Below are 19,847 nucleotides of genomic sequence, written 5' to 3'. Positions count from 1 at the left end.
GCCATGTCACCCGAAGGAGGCACGAGAGATTGTATACTGCCAGGTTGCCCAAACCTAGACAGGGGAAATCGAGAGGCAGAAGTCGGGTTCGAATCACGGACGTTACGGTCAGTACAATCGCGCTCTAACCACTAAGCAATCTCGGCCCCACAAGTATTACACAAGGCAACACGCAACATATACGGATAAAGTGACATCAATAGAACACATCAAGCACTACCAAACACTTAGCCGATGGACTATTCCGGCGATCTGATTGCTGCCCTTAAAACATCGGAGTATAAGCCGCTTCTGTGCTTGTTCTATCACCCTCCATTATGCCGCAGCACATATCACGCAAGGGCTGGCGCAGTTATGTAACTTCCCCAATGACGTTACAGGATAGAGAAGTGCACACACATCATATGGAATCAGTGCGTTTCAATACCACAAAGTCGATCACATCAGTGGTAGATTCTCAATGATAATCTAACGTTCAGTAACCCCGCCTAACAGTAAAACGAAACCGGTGTTAACCTAAACACACTTCGCAGAACAATTAAATGACCAGTCTGTCGAGCGAAGCTTACGCGATTGCATTCCGATAACACGAACTGAGCGGGTGACTGAACAATGCGAACTGGCCGGAAATTACCGTTCGGAAATTTTCAGGTATGCAACAAGAAGACGATTGTTACGGCTATATGACCACATTTACTTTCAGTCCCATGCGACTTAACCAATGTCAGTTTTTAGTAAGCTAGTAGTGGTAGCCATTTCTGTACTTCTCAATTGTTTTTCGACAATTTGCGCAGGTGAAATCTTAGCATGCACATGCATTGTTTTATTCAGTTACCTGCGAAGCTTGAAACACAAGTCAACAATGCAGTTCTGGCAAGGGATGCATAAGCGTCAATAAAGCTCACTTTGATCAGCTGTTTCTTGGACGGTCGCTCTCTTTTTATGGGCTGATTATCGGGATTTTGTGCAACCCCTTCTACCGCACTGAACAGCTCAGCAGTCCACAGTTTATGCTCTTCAGAGTCTGTTGCACACTGAGACATCAGGAGTCGGCTTAATTCAAACAACCGAAATCCACATGCAGAAGACAGGAGATCCGTGGCCGAGCTGATCAGCAGCCGATGTCCGCTGTAGCGTAACTCTGAAATAAGGGTATCCAAAGAACCGGAAGCAACGGACGATGTACGATCTGACTGATGGCTAGTTTGATTGAGTGTCGGTTCCATAGATTGGGATGAAACTGCAGAATTCTTGCACGAAAACAGGTGATGCACCTAGCAAAAGATGGGAGGAAATCATTCGGGTTATGCAGTATAGTGCGACAAATCCCCTTAGACAATACACTATGGGTTTGATTCCCAGTAGGATTCATCATATGGATGCCGAGTGATCGTATGTGCGTCCGTAAATGCAATGATCGGAAGACTCACCTGATCTAACACCACAACATGCCAACGAATACGCGAATACCGACTGGGACGAGCGAGAATGGCCGCATAACTTGTTATGCAGACATTAACAGCGCCCCGAACAACGGAAGATCGTAAACGTCGACCTGTTCCAGATGGTTCACCTCCGGCAGTTGTTCCACATGCACCCACACCCAAACAGGTTATTCGAAGACCAGGACACCAGTTAGAGAGGCGAGTTCGCCAAACCGGAATGCATAAACGAGGAGCTACAATCAGATGCGGACCCCAGTCCCCAGTCTCGTTCAATGAAACCTGCTTTGGTAAGCATCCCGGCCAGAATGAATCGAAAGAGTGAGCAACAGGAACGAGAAGTTGACCCAAATGGGCTGCGACGGCCAATTCCGCGTCACCAGAGATTGCACTTTGCGATAATAGAAGTCCAGGAACTCCTCGGGAAACAGCATGGCGCAGCCAAGTTACGATTGAACCTGAAATAGTCATGGAGGACTATCAGGAATCTGATATTTGTAACCCAAGAAATAGCATGGAAATGGTAGAAACAAACTTGTCATGCCTTGCACAGGCTCTGTCGTACCAAATTTTACTGAAACCCAGTGGAGTGGGAAACAACTTATTGAAAGTACGCCTAAACGGAGTACGAGCTGATTAAATTTTATATGCTCAACAAGCGTATAAACTACGGAAAACAACGTGGTAACAAGTCGACGTGGGCAGTCTGATGGTTGCGACGAAGTTTACCTCCGTCCGCCTTACCTGCATTATCCGAATCACTAGGAGGAATTGTCTCCTTCGATGTAAAATCGGGAAAAAACGGAATGACCTTTCTTGACGGAACACGCGACTCGTGAGGGTGCTGAACGAAACGAATGCAGACACGCAATGCGAGATAATCTATTCACACTTTGATATCTATTTGGGACAGAAGAGCTATTTGAACCACATGGACCTGCATCAGGACCCAACCGGATAATCTGCCTACGGTAGCATCGAGAAATCCGGGGAACATAGATTGTATCCACTGGCTAAATGCAGTAAAGTGCCAGGTGAAATAAATACAGCCTAGTGATGGACTGATTCGAATTTTGAGCGCGGATGCACCAGTTACACTGGCATCAGAAGCAGCATGGGCTGGAAAAGCCCTAAGAATTCTCATAGTATATGCTTGAGTAAACGGGGAACCAGTGCACGTGCAAGCTCTCGTTAAGTGAGAACAGAAGGCAAAAACAAGTTCACATCATCCAGGGGCCAGCTGCGTAGCCTTCAGACTTTGGTTCAGCTGAGATAAAATACCGTGAATTTGATGGCTGAAGAGTATGCTATCCTGCAACTTACACGAAAACCCCTTAGAGAACCTGCATTACCTATGCTAGGGCAATTAGTGAAAACGGAAAGTTTACTAATCTCGGTTGATTGGTGTATCAACAACACAGGTATTGCTAACGGTGTGACAGCGTATAATACTGATGATGCATGTGAGTAGTCTAGGGTCTCATGTCCAAGCTCCGCCCCCACATTCGATGGAAGGTGAAGGTTACCACGGAAAATATGGAACCGCTTTGCAGTCCACTATCAATTAGTATTCGGTGAACGTCCAAGGAAGTTCAACAAGGCGCCTGAGAATGTCCATTTTTCAAAACCTGCGCAGATGAGGTGTTTACTTTCGTGTCTAATGGCTCGTAAGTGCTTGGCTCGTGTTTGCTAACAAATAACTTCGCAGCGAAGGGCTTTCCATCCTTCAGTGGTACTTCGTTGCTGATTGGTATGTATTAAAGCTATTGTCACTCGACATATCCTAAGACTAGTTCGGAGAACCATGCTAATAATGGAGTACGGTTTCCGTTCTGCAGCTATTTATTACTTACAATTTACTCCAAAACCTCTGAGAACTCGAGGGAACCTGACAGATACAGCCCTTCCCCCAAAACAGGATATCACTGTTAAAGGAGATATCAGGACTATATGATGGCTTCCCTTATGAGGGAATAAGAAACAAGTCATAGCTGACAAGCAAGGTTGCTGTGGCGTATCAACGGAGGGGAACCAATCTAAGGGGGGTTTCTTTGGGGGAGACTCGCATAGTTAAATGAGTTGGCGAATCTACAGCGTACCAGTTTGTAGACCACAAATCTACCGATGACAAGGTGTTGCAAAATGGTTTACGCGCCCTAATTCGAATGTCAACTCAAGTACCGCCGAGTTAAGAAACAAAAGCATATGCCTTTTGCCAAACGTGCCATTCAGTGCAGCCCGTCCCAAAGTAGGGCCTGTCCCTCATTTAGGCTGTCAGTGAGATAAATATAAAGGTGATTACACCTTATTCCTATAGGATGGCAGCACATCCCCAAAAATGACTACTGAATAAATAGGCGCTTGTTCACAAATACGGACACTAATTCAGAGAGAAAAAACATGTTGAACATATGAACGACCAAAGTATGGATCATTGTGTCCACCAAACGACATTAAAGGCGGTTGGTCGTAAACTGATGAGACATTCACGGAAACGAGAGCAAACTGGAAAGGAAGACATACCGACACTGGTGGATGGAAGGAATCGAACACGAAATGCCGGGCTGTATGCCGTTGCTAGAAGGGCCGAAGAAGAGGAACACGAATTTACGTTGGGCTTCAACAATGGGGAAAGTTGGAGTGCCGCCCAGCGTAGCTCGTTCGGATTAGTTATTCTGGTCAGAGGAGTTTGGACATCATTCCAAGGCGAGTCAACGGGTCCCGTAGAGTTGTCCTGCGGTTTGGTCTTTCGATAATCTTCGTCTTCCAGTAGATCGTTGACACAATCAGTCTCCGAGATGCCCCCATTCTGTGAGTCAGCTAGATCATTGGGATGGTCATTATGAGTGTCCATCATACTATGATGGGATGCACCGTTGTGTTCACCCGGGATTATATGCTTATCAGAATCCAGGTAGCCAGGAGGTAAAATACCGTCAAGGGAGTTCTCAGCGTCAGTTTTCAACAGGACTACTTCCGAATTTTCGTCCTAAAAAGGGAAGTCCGGTTGATGGGAGTTTAGCAACCAGAGTAAACTTCAGTGAAGCTGCAAATAATCGTTAGAACAGTTACGAAAATCGGCAAACTCGATCCAAACTAAATGTTCAGAAGAAGCATGTGACAAATTAACTAGGTGAAGAGAGTCAGTGGTGTAGGTGTACACTTGTGAAGAGTAATCCGAGTCTGAGACAGCGGTCGAATCCGGTAATGACTATTCGATTGTTGTTGACTGGGTGTAAGTGTACCGAGAGGATCATCTGAGAGCCCCGGTAACAGAACAGATACGTCTTTCAGCAATAGTAGCCTCGCACATACGATACCTTCCCGGTCACAGAGAACAGTCAGTCAACTGAAGGCAGATACGTTTTCGAAGTCATTTTTACACACCGTTGCGCCAATCGCTAAGACGAAAAAACAGGCGTGTTTCTGCTAGCTTAAAGGAACAGTGTAGGAGTAGCGTTTGCATAACAAAAAAACTGTTTGCTTCAACAACTGTCTCATTTTGTGCACCCGACAATCAAAGTAACTTCTGAAAAAAGGACAATATGTGGAGCGGCACCAAGCGGGATTGGAGCGCCATGCTCTTTTCGCTCTGGTACAACAGGAAAGCAGCCCAATATTGGGATACTATGATCAAAGGTCGCTATTGTGTGGTTGCGATCAGTTTTCAAATTAGCCCTTGAAAATGAGGTGGAGAACTGGTGAACAATTACAGAAATGAATTATCACGGTACCAGCACAAATCGCCATCCTACAGGGTTTGCCGCAGATAAATCATAAATTCATAAATTAAATGGCGCAATGTTTAAAATCTTCGTAAAATTGTTCAAGTCGGTAGATACCACAAGCATTATACATATTGAGTGAAATTAAGAGACATTAAGTGACGATATTTCCTAGGAAAAACAGGCGGTTCGGTAAGTTGAAAAATGGTTCGCATTTACTCACTTTCAAATAAACCTCCGAAAAACGCTGTCAGTACCGTCCCGTATTATTAGAGGACAGTATGATTTCATCGGCACTAGTAAAAAAGCACATTTGAGTAGGGTAGCATAAAAGTGAAGACGCGGTAGAACCATGTCTCCACTTACGTCAGATTCGGCATCTGCAAAGAAAGATTCCGGGCTCATTGGTTTAGAAGACAATTGAATTCCGGGTGACGCAGTGGATCGGCCCATGTCATCTTCCAAACGTTGTAGTTGATTGCGAGCCGAAAGTAACTGATGGAGAGGGAGAGCAGCTTCCAAGATCAGAGCCTCAAGTTCCGTACGCTCCACAACAGGTGAGGCATTAAGGCTGTCCTCTTGGGATTTAAGCACTGTGTTATTCTGCGCTATCTGTTCTTGTTGGTGAACTGCTTCTAGTTTCAGCGTAGACGTCATCGGATCAGTTGTCCTCAGGGTTCGACCGTCAGACCTCCGCTCGCGAAACGTGGATTCTTCATGCTGTTGCTTGAGGAAGTAGGTTGGTTGAAATTCACTTACCCCGAAAACACTGGCATCGCTGTCATCAACAAAGCTTGCGGCGCGGCTGCTGCTCGTTGACCGGCTGTGAGGTTCATCAGAGTCAGACTCGCTGCTGTGAGGACCAGGAAGCCAGTCACTGTCATGCGAATCCCCGTCACTTCGTAAGGCTTTAAAATCAGGGCTCGAAGACCGTGGCCATTCAAAGAAAGGTGAGACTTCGTATGGAACCCGAGCAACCCATGATGGTCCGAGATCTGAACATGTGGTGAGCGCCAATTTATTTAGTTTCGAGAGCTGCGCAGAATGCTGACGGTTCGCACTTTCCCTCAGGAATTCCAAGCTCTACAGCAAAACAACGCAAGGATTTTTAAGTTGGTAAAAAAAACATTGAAGTGATGACACGGTAGCTACTGGATGATGGCACTCTACAATGAGTTGTCTGAGAAATTCCTCAATTTTGCATACCGTCTAACACACATGAGATCACGTCCGTCTCTTATTAAACATGTGCAATATCCTAGGAACTGTCCGAATTGACCCGAACTTACTTGGAACAGGTTATTACCGTTGTAGCTTGTCATGAGATCATCTGAGACCATATGGAATAAAAATTAAATGAGGCGATCTGAGATAAACGATAACCCAGCATCAGGTCTTTCGTATCCCAGGTGACTGCTAATAGAATGGACACGTGATAAGGCAGTAAGCAATAAACTAGATAAAAATTATGCAAAATCGGCACTTACAGTCCGCCAACATCTTGAAACAATGGTCCATCACACAAAACCTTGTCCAAGGCTGAAGCTGTGAAGGTCGCTTAATTAAGCCGTTCCAAAAGCTAAATTACAACCTACTGAGAACTTGGTAGTGCATTAAGTCACTTCTACATCGTCGCTTGGAGTGATGACATGGGCATTTCACAATGAGGATACGGCTACATTTGAAAATGAGTGAACTAAAGATGAAAGGTCAATAATGAGAAGGGTGAGATATAGGCGGCTCTTTAGAAGTTGAACACTGAACATACACCCTACAATCAGGAGGGTCGAAGTACTGTACTAGTTCGAAGTGAGGCGTAGCCTGTAACAAATCCCAACAAAACCCCAACAACCCCCGGTGGGATATCCGTGAAGCCAGTTTGTTTTTAGATGAGGGGTATACAACGAGAAACACTTAGTGCAAATTGGCGAGGGATTACTAACAACCATCATTGGAAGAAAACAGATGGGCGTTTTACTGTTCAAACCTAGATCCTGGTCCATATGTCCCTCATATGGTGTTCGTTAGACAGCAAGAAACTCGACAGTCTGCATCGTCTAAGAGGGGCTGCACAAGCAATACGACATCGTGATTTGGATGTTCTGTACAGTTGTTAAATAGTACCCAAATCAATAATATTCTGAACGAAATTCAAAAGCTCAAACTTTGGGCAATGAGTCACTAAGGAGGGACTGTGACAGATCTTCAGTCTGGGGGAACAACCAATCAAGGGAAGATTATAGGCACTAAGCCGCTAACTCAATCACCAGACACATACCTCATTAACATGTCTCCACCAATCCCGAACAATAGTTGCAACGTAGGCGGCATTGCGCTTACGACACAGTTCCTCAGCCAACTGGCATTGGCGATTCCATTCTAGGCGAAGGACTAGATAATTCCGAGCAGCTTCAGCTAACTGTATCGACAAGAAACAACGAAAAGCAATTCAGAAAAAGCAGCGGTAAATGGCATATGAAATACACACGGTCAAATCACGTATAGCAGTGGTCAAGAAGGTTCCGCTACACATTCAAACTGAGCCAATTAATCCGCATTACTAGGCTCGGTTGAAATCGACAGCACCACTTAAACGCCGCACTATCTGACCGCAAATAAGCTATACAGCTATACAGCTATACGTAGCAGTGAGTAGTGTAACGCGGTAATCCACACCGCACCACACGTGGAACGCAGATTTCGCAAAACCTTCACCTTCTCATTTTTTTATGAGAAGCTTCGTCGGGACGCTTGAAATGGATGCTGAATCAGAACCGATTCAAAGCGGCAGGATAAGACACATCGTCTGAGTGCTCGGAGTAGCTGTTAACAGACTTTCAAATTTCCTAATTACGACCGTAATCTCACCAAACCCATTTGCAAGGTCGCCTTCGCTGCAAAACTTCCGGTTCGAAAGAAAAATGAATCGAAATGTAAAAAGATGGGGCGTGAAAAACAGAACAGTAACGCGCGCGTAAGTCGCGGTTGCTTTAGAGAGCATACATACTAACTGTTAGCAATGGGGTTAAGTCTGACGCTAGGATGATGTTCAGTACGAGTGGCAACGCTCATGTGGACGTGAAGCACTGTACTACTGTCGTTGTTCGGTTACAATTACAGATTCAGATGAGAATAACCATACTTTGTGCGCGGCCTTTCAACCTCATTTGAACGTAAATTCAGCCGTTCTACCTGTTAATTACCAGTGCGAATCACCTTATACTCTAATGGGGAAGTCACAAATGGACTTAAGGATGAGGACGACTGACACAAAACGCTTATTCAAATAGTTCCCGACCATTAAAAGCAAGCACACTCAGCTTCGAAAATAGAAGTAGAAAAATGATTCTGTCATTATGGATAGTGGGGAAAGGTGGCACATGTTGTGGACCACGTTTTCTTAATGTATTCTTAATACCGTGGACCCAAGTGTGGACAGCCGCTTGAGAGCCTGGTGCTCTTAGCCAAACCAGAAAGCCAATGAAAGTGCGAATCAGCCAATCTATTGAACACTGACGCGTACAGGCGTGTTATGTGCAGCCGAAAACGGGCTGTATGTAAAGCGAATTCCAAGCTCTACAGCAAAACAACGCAAGGATTTTTAAGTTGGTAAAAAAAACATTGAAGTGATGACACGGTAGCTACTGGATGATGGCACTCTACAATGAGTTGTCTGAGAAATTCCTCAATTTTGCATACCGTCTAACACACATGAGATCACGTCCGTCTCTTATTAAACATGTGCAATATCCTAGGAACTGTCCGAATTGACCCGAACTTACTTGGAACAGGTTATTACCGTTGTAGCTTGTCATGAGATCATCTGAGACCATATGGAATAAAAATTAAATGAGGCGATCTGAGATAAACGATAACCCAGCATCAGGTCTTTCGTATCCCAGGTGACTGCTAATAGAATGGACACGTGATAAGGCAGTAAGCAATAAACTAGATAAAAATTATGCAAAATCGGCACTTACAGTCCGCCAACATCTTGAAACAATGGTCCATCACACAAAACCTTGTCCAAGGCTGAAGCTGTGAAGGTCGCTTAATTAAGCCGTTCCAAAAGCTAAATTACAACCTACTGAGAACTTGGTAGTGCATTAAGTCACTTCTACATCGTCGCTTGGAGTGATGACATGGGCATTTCACAATGAGGATACGGCTACATTTGAAAATGAGTGAACTAAAGATGAAAGGTCAATAATGAGAAGGGTGAGATATAGGCGGCTCTTTAGAAGTTGAACACTGAACATACACCCTACAATCAGGAGGGTCGAAGTACTGTACTAGTTCGAAGTGAGGCGTAGCCTGTAACAAATCCCAACAAAACCCCAACAACCCCCGGTGGGATATCCGTGAAGCCAGTTTGTTTTTAGATGAGGGGTATACAACGAGAAACACTTAGTGCAAATTGGCGAGGGATTACTAACAACCATCATTGGAAGAAAACAGATGGGCGTTTTACTGTTCAAACCTAGATCCTGGTCCATATGTCCCTCATATGGTGTTCGTTAGACAGCAAGAAACTCGACAGTCTGCATCGTCTAAGAGGGGCTGCACAAGCAATACGACATCGTGATTTGGATGTTCTGTACAGTTGTTAAATAGTACCCAAATCAATAATATTCTGAACGAAATTCAAAAGCTCAAACTTTGGGCAATGAGTCACTAAGGAGGGACTGTGACAGATCTTCAGTCTGGGGGAACAACCAATCAAGGGAAGATTATAGGCACTAAGCCGCTAACTCAATCACCAGACACATACCTCATTAACATGTCTCCACCAATCCCGAACAATAGTTGCAACGTAGGCGGCATTGCGCTTACGACACAGTTCCTCAGCCAACTGGCATTGGCGATTCCATTCTAGGCGAAGGACTAGATAATTCCGAGCAGCTTCAGCTAACTGTATCGACAAGAAACAACGAAAAGCAATTCAGAAAAAGCAGCGGTAAATGGCATATGAAATACACACGGTCAAATCACGTATAGCAGTGGTCAAGAAGGTTCCGCTACACATTCAAACTGAGCCAATTAATCCGCATTACTAGGCTCGGTTGAAATCGACAGCACCACTTAAACGCCGCACTATCTGACCGCAAATAAGCTATACAGCTATACAGCTATACAGCTATACAGCTATACGTAGCAGTGAGTAGTGTAACGCGGTAATCCACACCGCACCACACGTGGAACGCAGATTTCGCAAAACCTTCACCTTCTCATTTTTTTATGAGAAGCTTCGTCGGGACGCTTGAAATGGATGCTGAATCAGAACCGATTCAAAGCGGCAGGATAAGACACATCGTCTGAGTGCTCGGAGTAGCTGTTAACAGACTTTCAAATTTCCTAATTACGACCGTAATCTCACCAAACCCATTTGCAAGGTCGCCTTCGCTGCAAAACTTCCGGTTCGAAAGAAAAATGAATCGAAATGTAAAAAGATGGGGCGTGAAAAACAGAACAGTAACGCGCGCGTAAGTCGCGGTTGCTTTAGAGAGCATACATACTAACTGTTAGCAATGGGGTTAAGTCTGACGCTAGGATGATGTTCAGTACGAGTGGCAACGCTCATGTGGACGTGAAGCACTGTACTACTGTCGTTGTTCGGTTACAATTACAGATTCAGATGAGAATAACCATACTTTGTGCGCGGCCTTTCAACCTCATTTGAACGTAAATTCAGCCGTTCTACCTGTTAATTACCAGTGCGAATCACCTTATACTCTAATGGGGAAGTCACAAATGGACTTAAGGATGAGGACGACTGACACAAAACGCTTATTCAAATAGTTCCCGACCATTAAAAGCAAGCACACTCAGCTTCGAAAATAGAAGTAGAAAAATGATTCTGTCATTATGGATAGTGGGGAAAGGTGGCACATGTTGTGGACCACGTTTTCTTAATGTATTCTTAATACCGTGGACCCAAGTGTGGACAGCCGCTTGAGAGCCTGGTGCTCTTAGCCAAACCAGAAAGCCAATGAAAGTGCGAATCAGCCAATCTATTGAACACTGACGCGTACAGGCGTGTTATGTGCAGCCGAAAACGGGCTGTATGTAAAGCTCAAGTGGAACGTTCCAGGCGGGCCAAAAGGTGATACTAAAAATAGAACTCATCTGTCAGGTGCAAGTGAAGAACAACCAATTAAATCTGCCTCCTCCAAAGGTTCCACCATCAGATGCGAACTCATACTGGGACGAAATTGCCACATCTTTGCACAGTGATGGAAATTTCGCCTGTGGTACGGCACCACCAGGGTCACTCAAGCACTGGATATCAAACCGAACGGTGGCGGTGCTTAAATTTCGGAGAAATATCCCAGCCGGCCCCGAACATAGCTTGATGCGACGAATTATCAGACGCCAAGCGAAGGTGAGCGTGCAGGTCGACCGTGAAGTGTGGTGGACACAGAAAGCCAAAGAAATGGAAGAGGCCCAGAAAGCCGGGAATGCCTTAAGATTATTTCAGTTGATCCGTGCAACCGTCCCCGGAAACTACGTGTGAGCAAATCCATCAACGATCGGAATTAAGTGAGCATTTCGAACGAAGAACACCTCGACCGATGAGCCGAATACTTCGAAAACAATTGTCATGGCCTCAAGCTGGCACCAATCTTGTGCCTATAGGTTACTTAGAAACCTGAGCGGTGAGTGTCGAAGCCCCTACGGCTTCGAAGGTTTATGACTGCATATGTACTCTAAAGCTCCACCGAGCCCCTGGTCTGTACGACCTCCCACCCGCATTGTTCAGATAGGGGTGAAGTCCTTAGTCAGCGCTTGTCCAATCTGTTTGCCTGTGCTTGTGCTTGTCCCAGACAACTGGAGAGAGTCGATGATTCTACCCATTTTCAAAAACGGGGCTCATAGTGTGTGGCAACTACAGAGGCATCAGCTTGCCCCCGGTCGTAACGAAACTGTTGGCGTCACTAGTGCTTCGTCGCCTCATGGTGGCTCGTGAAACACTGACTCGAGGGCAGCAAGCGGGATTCCGTTCTGGTAGTTGTGTTGAGCAAATCTTCACATTTCGTCATGTGCTAGAACAACGACATACGTATAAGCGATCCAAAATTCTAGTGTTCCTGAATTTCCAAGGCGCACTTGACTCGGTTGACCGGCCTGTCCTGCTTGACACGTTTGCCCACCAAGGAATGCCCCGGAAGTTTGTAAACATAATAAGTTATTTGTATTCCCAGGACTTCCGGACGTGCGGGAGTATAAGGCGAGCTCTCCAAAAGCTTCCGTACACAAAGTGGTGCCCGTCGGGGATGCCCACTCTCCCCATCCCTGTTTAACTTCGGGATCGATGAAATCATTAGACGAACGCTGGAAGGTCTGCAAAACCCTAATGTTCAAATAGCCAGTGACGAAAAGCTTGTGGATCTGGAATATGCAAACGATAACGTTCTCGTTTTCGAAGACGAGGATAAAGCGCGCTTTTTGGATGAACTGACCAAAGTCATCCCGACCTTTGGTATTCACCGTGCACTCGCAAAGTTTAAGGTTATGTTCCCGGACATTCAATCATTGAACACGCCACTTACAATCCAGGGCGAGGCACTGGAAGTTGTAGTGTTTTACGCAGCGTGACAAATGAGATGAACGTACGAACCTGCTAGGCCCGGGTTGTGACTGCTAATTTGAGACACCAAAATGGTGCACCCCTTGAATCTCAAGGGATGTATGTATCAAGCCACACTGCGGGCTGAGACTTGGCCTGTTCGAACATAATGAGAAAATCCCTGTTGTAGGCAGCGAAGCGTCGGTGCTGAACAGTGGTGTCATGCCCAAGTGCATCCAGCTGGGCCTATGTTTTGCCAAGCTAATGCTTTCGTGGAGTGTAGACAGTAGGACGTGTTAGCTCGAGTCCGCAGGTCTAATGGGAACGTCATACATGCATATGATCATCAACAATGAGATCATACATATCGTTCAACATCATATAATTCATTGTATTGTGCACAATACAACATGCGATGATTAATAACCATAGTATATAGTAATGGAAATAAAACTTTAGTAACAATAACAAAATAATTCTGATCTTTCCTGTCTTCCGTAGTTTTCGGTTTTGGAAACATTAATTCTGAGATGACCAGCAGCCATGATGGTGGCATACATAACAACGGTCGTGCGATACTGTCACGGCCATTCTTCGAAAATTACGACACGGGGTCCCCTTAATTCAATTCAACACCGAAGAGGATGAGAAGTTAGCCCTTCAATCACTTTCATCAGCCGCACAACGTAAACAGGCTGAAGTATATGCACCAGTGCAGTGACAATGATAGTGAGCATCGCATGCATCACAAAGGGTAAATCATGACCTACGTCCATGGTATTCAAATTGTTTGAGCGAGAATGTCATGTGCACACTGTCGGTGGTTACATTCAGATGAAAAAGACATCTATCTTCTTAAATCATGCACTTCAGGGAGAGTACCGGAGGATACAATTTGGCATGGTGCTGTTTTTTCGAGTTGTTGCATTGCAACGCTGCAGTGCTGTAGTAGAATGGTGAATTCAGGCCTGAAATTTTTTTACACATGTGCTGGAAGGATGGGTTCGTTGCGAAGTATCATATGGAAATATAACCTATACATCGGGGGTAGTGACACTGCTCATCGAGGAACTAGTGATTGCAATCCACTTCATAGCTGCGTACAATACTTTATATTGGTGTGAATATGTACTTATTGATGCTTGCAGTTCTAACGTGTTAAACGGTCGTGAGTAAAAATAACGTAAGAGCTTCCAGCGGTAAAATCGAAATCGCTCAGCTGTAGCACTCTTTCGGTGCCTAACTGCCATGCCACCCGAAGGTTGCACGAGGGCTTGGATACTGCCAGGTTGCCCAAGTCAAGACAGGGTAAGTCGAGAGGTAAAGATCAGGTTCGAAATACGAAACTCCCGGTCAGTAAATTCGCGCTCTAGCAACTTGAACCGTCTCGCCACCAGTCCACCCGTGGTTAATGGCAAATAAACTAAATCAATTGCATGAACAAAGTCAAAAACCTCTACAAATTCACGGAAAATGCCAACATTTGTAAGCTTGCTTCGAAGATGCATGAAATATGTGTATATACATATACGATATATATAATATTTATATAATAAAATGGTTAGAACAACCTTTCCATGAAATCAGACTGGTTTTGAACAAAGCTGAAATTACCATTCTGTCATTAACATCATATACCAGCGGTAAATACTGGTGCTTAACTGCTTAACAGAATGTAAAAAGCAACAGATATTAACGAGGGCTTGACATTCATCGGAGACGAGAAGAGATAGGGAGCCTCAAGGAAGAGGCACTCCGCTGACAGTCTACAGAATCTGCGTAAACTTCGAAAACAAATTTACATGCTTTCAGCCGAATGCTCAAGTTAAGACCTTAGATCACCACTCTAGTTACTTTTTCCAGCGGTGACATTCTGAGTCCTGGTTCATTCATGGGAGTCCGTAAACGAGGAAGCTACTCAAGTGTGCGCGGATTTTCACAAACCACCACTAGACTCATAACTACATGCTAGATGCAATGGAAAGCACGACCTTGAAAACAAGACTAGTCCACCGGACCAACTGATCAAACTGGATGATGAGGTCTAACGGCTGGAAGCCTACTCTTAGACACGGATAAAATGTAACGATTCAGGTAGCGTCCCTTTATAGTCTCCCTGTCATCCACTCACAGTTGGCGACCTCTGTTCACATTTCACTGCGTGCCGCTCTAGCAGGGGAAGATCAATTAGCCAAAACGACCAAGCAGTCTATGAAATAGGCAATATCAAAGGTCAACGAACTTTTGCGTAGTGTAGCCGTAGCATAACTCACTACCTATAGGGTTTCTGAAAGCTCGTCGTTACTACTGGTTTTGTTCTTCCCAGACACATCAGGTGACCGTAATCTCCGAGTTCCCGTCAACCCTATGTTCCGTTTGAACACCAAATTGCACGCAACCCACCGAATGCACTCATTTTTAAATTACATAGGTGTTAATGGGCGACTCAACTAAATCTCTAGTTTATGATATTTTTCGAACGACTACTGAACAGGATCACCTCATGTTTCCGTAAGCACTACATTCGAGAATTATTTCCTCTCGACATAACACGCTACTAATAAGGCTGCTGAAAGCCTTTCGACCTGTCGACCTTTCGACAGATTTCGTCATCAGGTGGGCATAGGCTCGAGTTTCCGTCAGACTTGTTTTTTACGTGAACATCGAATTGCATGCAAATGATTCGAATGAATCTCACATCATAAACGAAGGATCTAGTTTAGTCTAGTGGTTCAAAGGTCAAAAAAACTATCTGGTGATCAAGTAACGAAATAGCTTGACAATTACTCACGTTGCGAGCCATGTTCATCTTCCATTTGCGTTCCTCGCAGAAGTCTACTGCCATCCACGTGACCTCTTCCAAAAAACAATCATTCCAGGTGTACTCAGGTACAGGTTCCATGACTTTTGGCAGGCGTCCAGCAGACCAAACGCCTTGCTGACGCAACTGTGCAATTTGCTCGAGAACAGTGGTTTCCAGTCGTGCATCTTGTGCTATTACCGGGTTGATGGTATTACGCTGACTCAGAGGCTGAATAGGACGTTCGGCGACAGGCATTTGTTTGTCATCCGAAGACACGGACAAGTCAACCTTAGATGGAAGATAGACGCAGTATCTAGGTGATAAACAGCCTGAACGCGGATACACCGTGGAAAAGGGTGGCATTAGTGGCTTGCTGCAATTCTCTGAAAGTTCGCTTCCTGGACCGCCTTTTGAATGCACACATGATTGCACTTGAGAAAAAACATCTGCGTCGTCCAAGGAGTCGAGTTCCTGATTTATGAGGTCAACCTTGTGTTCCTCCCACTTGACAGGACAAACTTTAACCAAATCTTCTTCCCCTAATACTTCGTCTTCATCCGAGCGATTGCGCTTTGGAGGAAAAAGGAAATCCGTTACATTACTGTACATTATAGCAATGTCTTGTCCGAATGAACAAATGCACACCGCCTGTTGAAATGCCGAAGGCGGTACGATGCTGGACGAACATAGGCTGATTGAATGAGCCGACTAAACGTGAGACTACAGTTAACAACTTCCAGGCCTGGTGTGTTAGTCTCCAAAGGAAGCTACAAAAGAGAAATGTAGAACACATGATGCACAGACACCTTTAAAGCAGTTAATCTCATCCTTATGAGAAGGTAAATGGCGTGAGATCATATGGCTATCAGGAGAAAAATGAAGCGCTTTGATTTACCTAAACAGATGCCCAAAATTTTCCCATGTGACCTGGCTACTTTTGAATTGTTCTTGTTTTCAGCCTAAACGCGGGCATCGAAGTGCAGTGGTTCTAGGTTACACCCTCGTTCGCCAAGAATCATCACCAGAAATAGAAACACTGGTGTTTCACTGCCGTACAACTGCAAAGTCTACCTAGCGATCCTTAGAGCCTTAAAGTGAATACAGAAGAGTGGATGAGGCGAGGACCCGGTCTCAGCCTCCCGGAGGCTATTCTGAGGTGCCTACACTCCCAAGCGCTGAATCAAGCCAATCTGGAGAGAAACCAATTGCACGGACGCCACTAACATCGACTACCGCCATTTCTTGCATTGTCTCCAACAGAACACGAGCGACGATGAAGCTACCCTAAACATGGAGAACAGACAGTAGTAACAAATCCCAAATTCTTTACAATCCCTTCCATGCCTTTTTTCAAGTCACACGCTATCCACCTAACAGTCTGCATCATTATGGAAGCACGGGGAACAACATTAACCTAGGTAGACAATATTTCGACATGTGCAGCACATGGCCGAGTTACTGCAGCTGAAAGTGTTGAGTTTTTATGACTGAAGTACCTACCACGCAACCAAATACGCGGCCTTTAATTACCTAGTTACCAATCCATTCATCATCACTATCACCGACAGCATAATTTCAGTGCGAAAATACTGATGCTACGCTACCGTACACCATTTGCCCGAAGTGACGCGACATCGATTCTCAAAAACTTGGAGACACCTCATAACACCTATCAGCAGAGGCCAAGTCCCCGAACCATACAACAATACAGCTCTTATGGCAGCCAGGTCCACACTGTCATTCCTACCAGACGATATGGCTTTTTGACGCCACAAGTGAAGCTAATTAGCAAACGTGATTCTGGCGTTTGAGATTTCCGCGCAGAGTTCTCCGGACCCTTTCGCCACAACCAATACAGCTACATCATCAGCTGTAATAACCGCGTACAGTGGTTCTAGCTGACACAAATTCGTTCAGCGATGATTTGGAGAGAGAGATGGTCGTTCAGCTATAGCACCCTTCCGGTGCCTAACTGTCAGGCCACCCAAAGGAAGCACGGAGGCTGGGATACTGCCAAGCTGTCCAAGCCAAGATAAAGGAAGCCGAGAAAAAGAGGTCGGGTTCGAATCACGGGCCATCCGATCAGAAAATTCGGTGGCTGCTATAATGGGTATGTAAACAGGGGTCAATGAACTTTCCATTGGGTAGATTGGGTAGGGAGTTAAGTATTGAAGGCAATAGCTTGGATGCACGAGTGCCATTGGGGGCGTCACTGGGCCACGTCTGACAATGTCTCTAACCATTGTGTCACGGCTCGGGGTCTCCATTCAGGGAAACAGCAATGACCAGCGCAGCTGAGTTCCCCGGTAACGGCTCTCAAACTTTGCTGCCAAGTCATTGTTTGATCCCCACTTGCCTCATTCCTACCAAAAGGGCTTTTCGAGGAAGCTGGGTAAGTGGAATACAGAGCACGTGACCAAGCCAGCGGAACTTATGTTATGTGACCAATTAATCTATCGTGGGTGAGTTGTTTATTCTGAAAACTACTCGACATGCCTCAGCTTTACTGATTCGGAGTTCTCACCAGATCCAGGTAATGCTCCAAAGACATCGATGGACATATAATGAAGGTGTTTTGACGTCCCCAGTGAGCAGCGGCCAAGTTTCTAACCCATATCATCATCAGTAACATCATCAGAGACTGCAAAACCAATGTTGACGTTGATGCTTCGCTGCCGTCCACTAGTCCACACAATAATACGGAGAGCACTAAAGCACTACCAACTCGACCCTTCGCGCATAAGCTGTCAACAACCTCCCCAATCCGGGTAGAAATATCATCTTTGGCGAGACCGCCGGGATTAATACAGCTTCCCAGGTAAAAAAAATGATCTACCACCTCAATCGACTCATCCGCAAGCATGAGGCTAGGGTTCGAGCCCACTCAGTCTTGCAGTAGCACTTCACACCTTGCACGTGAGAAGCGCATGCCGAACCGTGAGGCAGAATTATTTGGATCATTTAACACTGTCTGCATTACCACGGGTCAGGTCCATGAAGAGCTACGTCATCAGGGTACTCGATATCTGTGAGTGGACGCCCTGGGGGCACTTCGACCCCACAGGCATTAGAGGCTGATAGTGAGTCTTCCATGATTGTATTAATGACGAAGTTGGAGAGGAACGGTGAAAGAGGACAGTCCTGTCTGATACCACATGATGTGGTAAACTCACAAGAGAGCTTCCCGTAGACCTTCACACGGCCGCGGGAGTTGGTGCACAGCGCCTTAAGGAGGCTCAAAAATTTATGGGGGACTTGCTTGCTCCACCGACACTGCCATCGTGCCTGACGGTCCACAGAGTCAAAGCCAGCTTTCAGATCGAGAAGCACAACCATTATTGGTTGCTGGAATCAGCATCGCTGTTCCAGGATCTGTCGGAGAGTGGAAGATATGATCGATGCATTCTCTTGCAGGACGGGACCCAGCTTGGCTTTCACGGATCTCAGTCAACTTTCGAAGGATAAGGTCAGAGAGCACCTTCGATGCCACAGCTAACAAGCTAATACCACGGTAGTTTTCACAGGGCGCGCGTACCCACTTTGAAGATAGCTGTCGACATGCCCAATTCTACAGGCACTTTCACTTCGTTCTATATAGCACCAATAAGCTCTGTCAGGCAGGCCAACGGGGACTTCCTTTGAAGAGGGCTGGATACAGATCGTTCCGTCCTGGTGCCTTCTCACGTCTCAGTAAGGGTATTTCGTATCTTGTTTCTTCTTCTGAAGGGCGATCAAGATTTACATTCCATTCGCCTGTATACATTATTTCCACACGCCATGTTGCCGGAGGCCAGCTAAACCGTCCTTCGAATTGTTCGACCTATCACTCCATGTCATGATTTTTGTGTGCTTATTCTTATACTTACCACATATACTCGCACTGAACTTTTGTATGTACATTTCAGCTCATGTACGCTTGTTCTTAGAAAAGTAAAACGTTGCTCATCCTCGAAAACCTGGACTCTGTTCTAACTCGTTCTCGGACACTTTCTAAACGTCTCAATTTACTTGTCTAAAAACACAATGGACCCGCAACTACGACCTCGGTTCTTCGACGCTGACCCAAAATCCACAGATGCAGCAAAACGCTGGAATAACTGGTTTCGTACCTTCGAAACCTATCTGAAAACTGTCGAATCTTCTAAACCCGACAGACTTGAAACTCTCGTCCACTTTGTGGATCCGTTAGTATACGATCACATTGCTGATCATACCGACTATGAATCTGCAATCGCCACGTTACGGAAATTATATGTCCGTCCAAAAAATGTCATATATGCACGCTACCTGCTACAGACCTACAAACAGGA

At 45.4% G+C, this 19,847-nt stretch overlaps 1 protein-coding gene across 1 annotated transcript in view; it reads right to left on the bottom strand.

Annotated features, from left to right (window-relative positions):
• The window catches only part of T265_00321 (hypothetical protein), a gene marked incomplete at both ends in the record, with an annotated part of 48,320 nt that extends 29,447 nt beyond the window's left edge, over nt 1-18,873 (bottom strand). Inside the window, 9 exons of the mRNA XM_009164066.1 lie at nt 906-1,274; nt 1,431-1,900; nt 3,966-4,431; nt 5,534-5,887; nt 5,927-6,250; nt 7,446-7,586; nt 9,939-10,079; nt 15,526-16,228; nt 18,518-18,873. Coding sequence (XP_009162330.1) covers nt 906-1,274; nt 1,431-1,900; nt 3,966-4,431; nt 5,534-5,887; nt 5,927-6,250; nt 7,446-7,586; nt 9,939-10,079; nt 15,526-16,228; nt 18,518-18,873 — 3,324 coding nt within the window. The remainder of the gene's footprint in view (nt 1-905; nt 1,275-1,430; nt 1,901-3,965; nt 4,432-5,533; nt 5,888-5,926; nt 6,251-7,445; nt 7,587-9,938; nt 10,080-15,525; nt 16,229-18,517) is intronic.
• Nucleotides 18,874-19,847: the final 974 nt, after the last annotated feature.

The sequence above is a fragment of the Opisthorchis viverrini genome (genome assembly GCF_000715545.1).
Source record: "Opisthorchis viverrini unplaced genomic scaffold opera_v5_3, whole genome shotgun sequence".
Classification (NCBI taxonomy): Eukaryota; Metazoa; Platyhelminthes; class Trematoda; order Opisthorchiida; family Opisthorchiidae; genus Opisthorchis; species Opisthorchis viverrini.
Note: the sequence above shows the minus strand (reverse complement) of the source record. Positions and strands in the feature narration are given on the sequence as shown.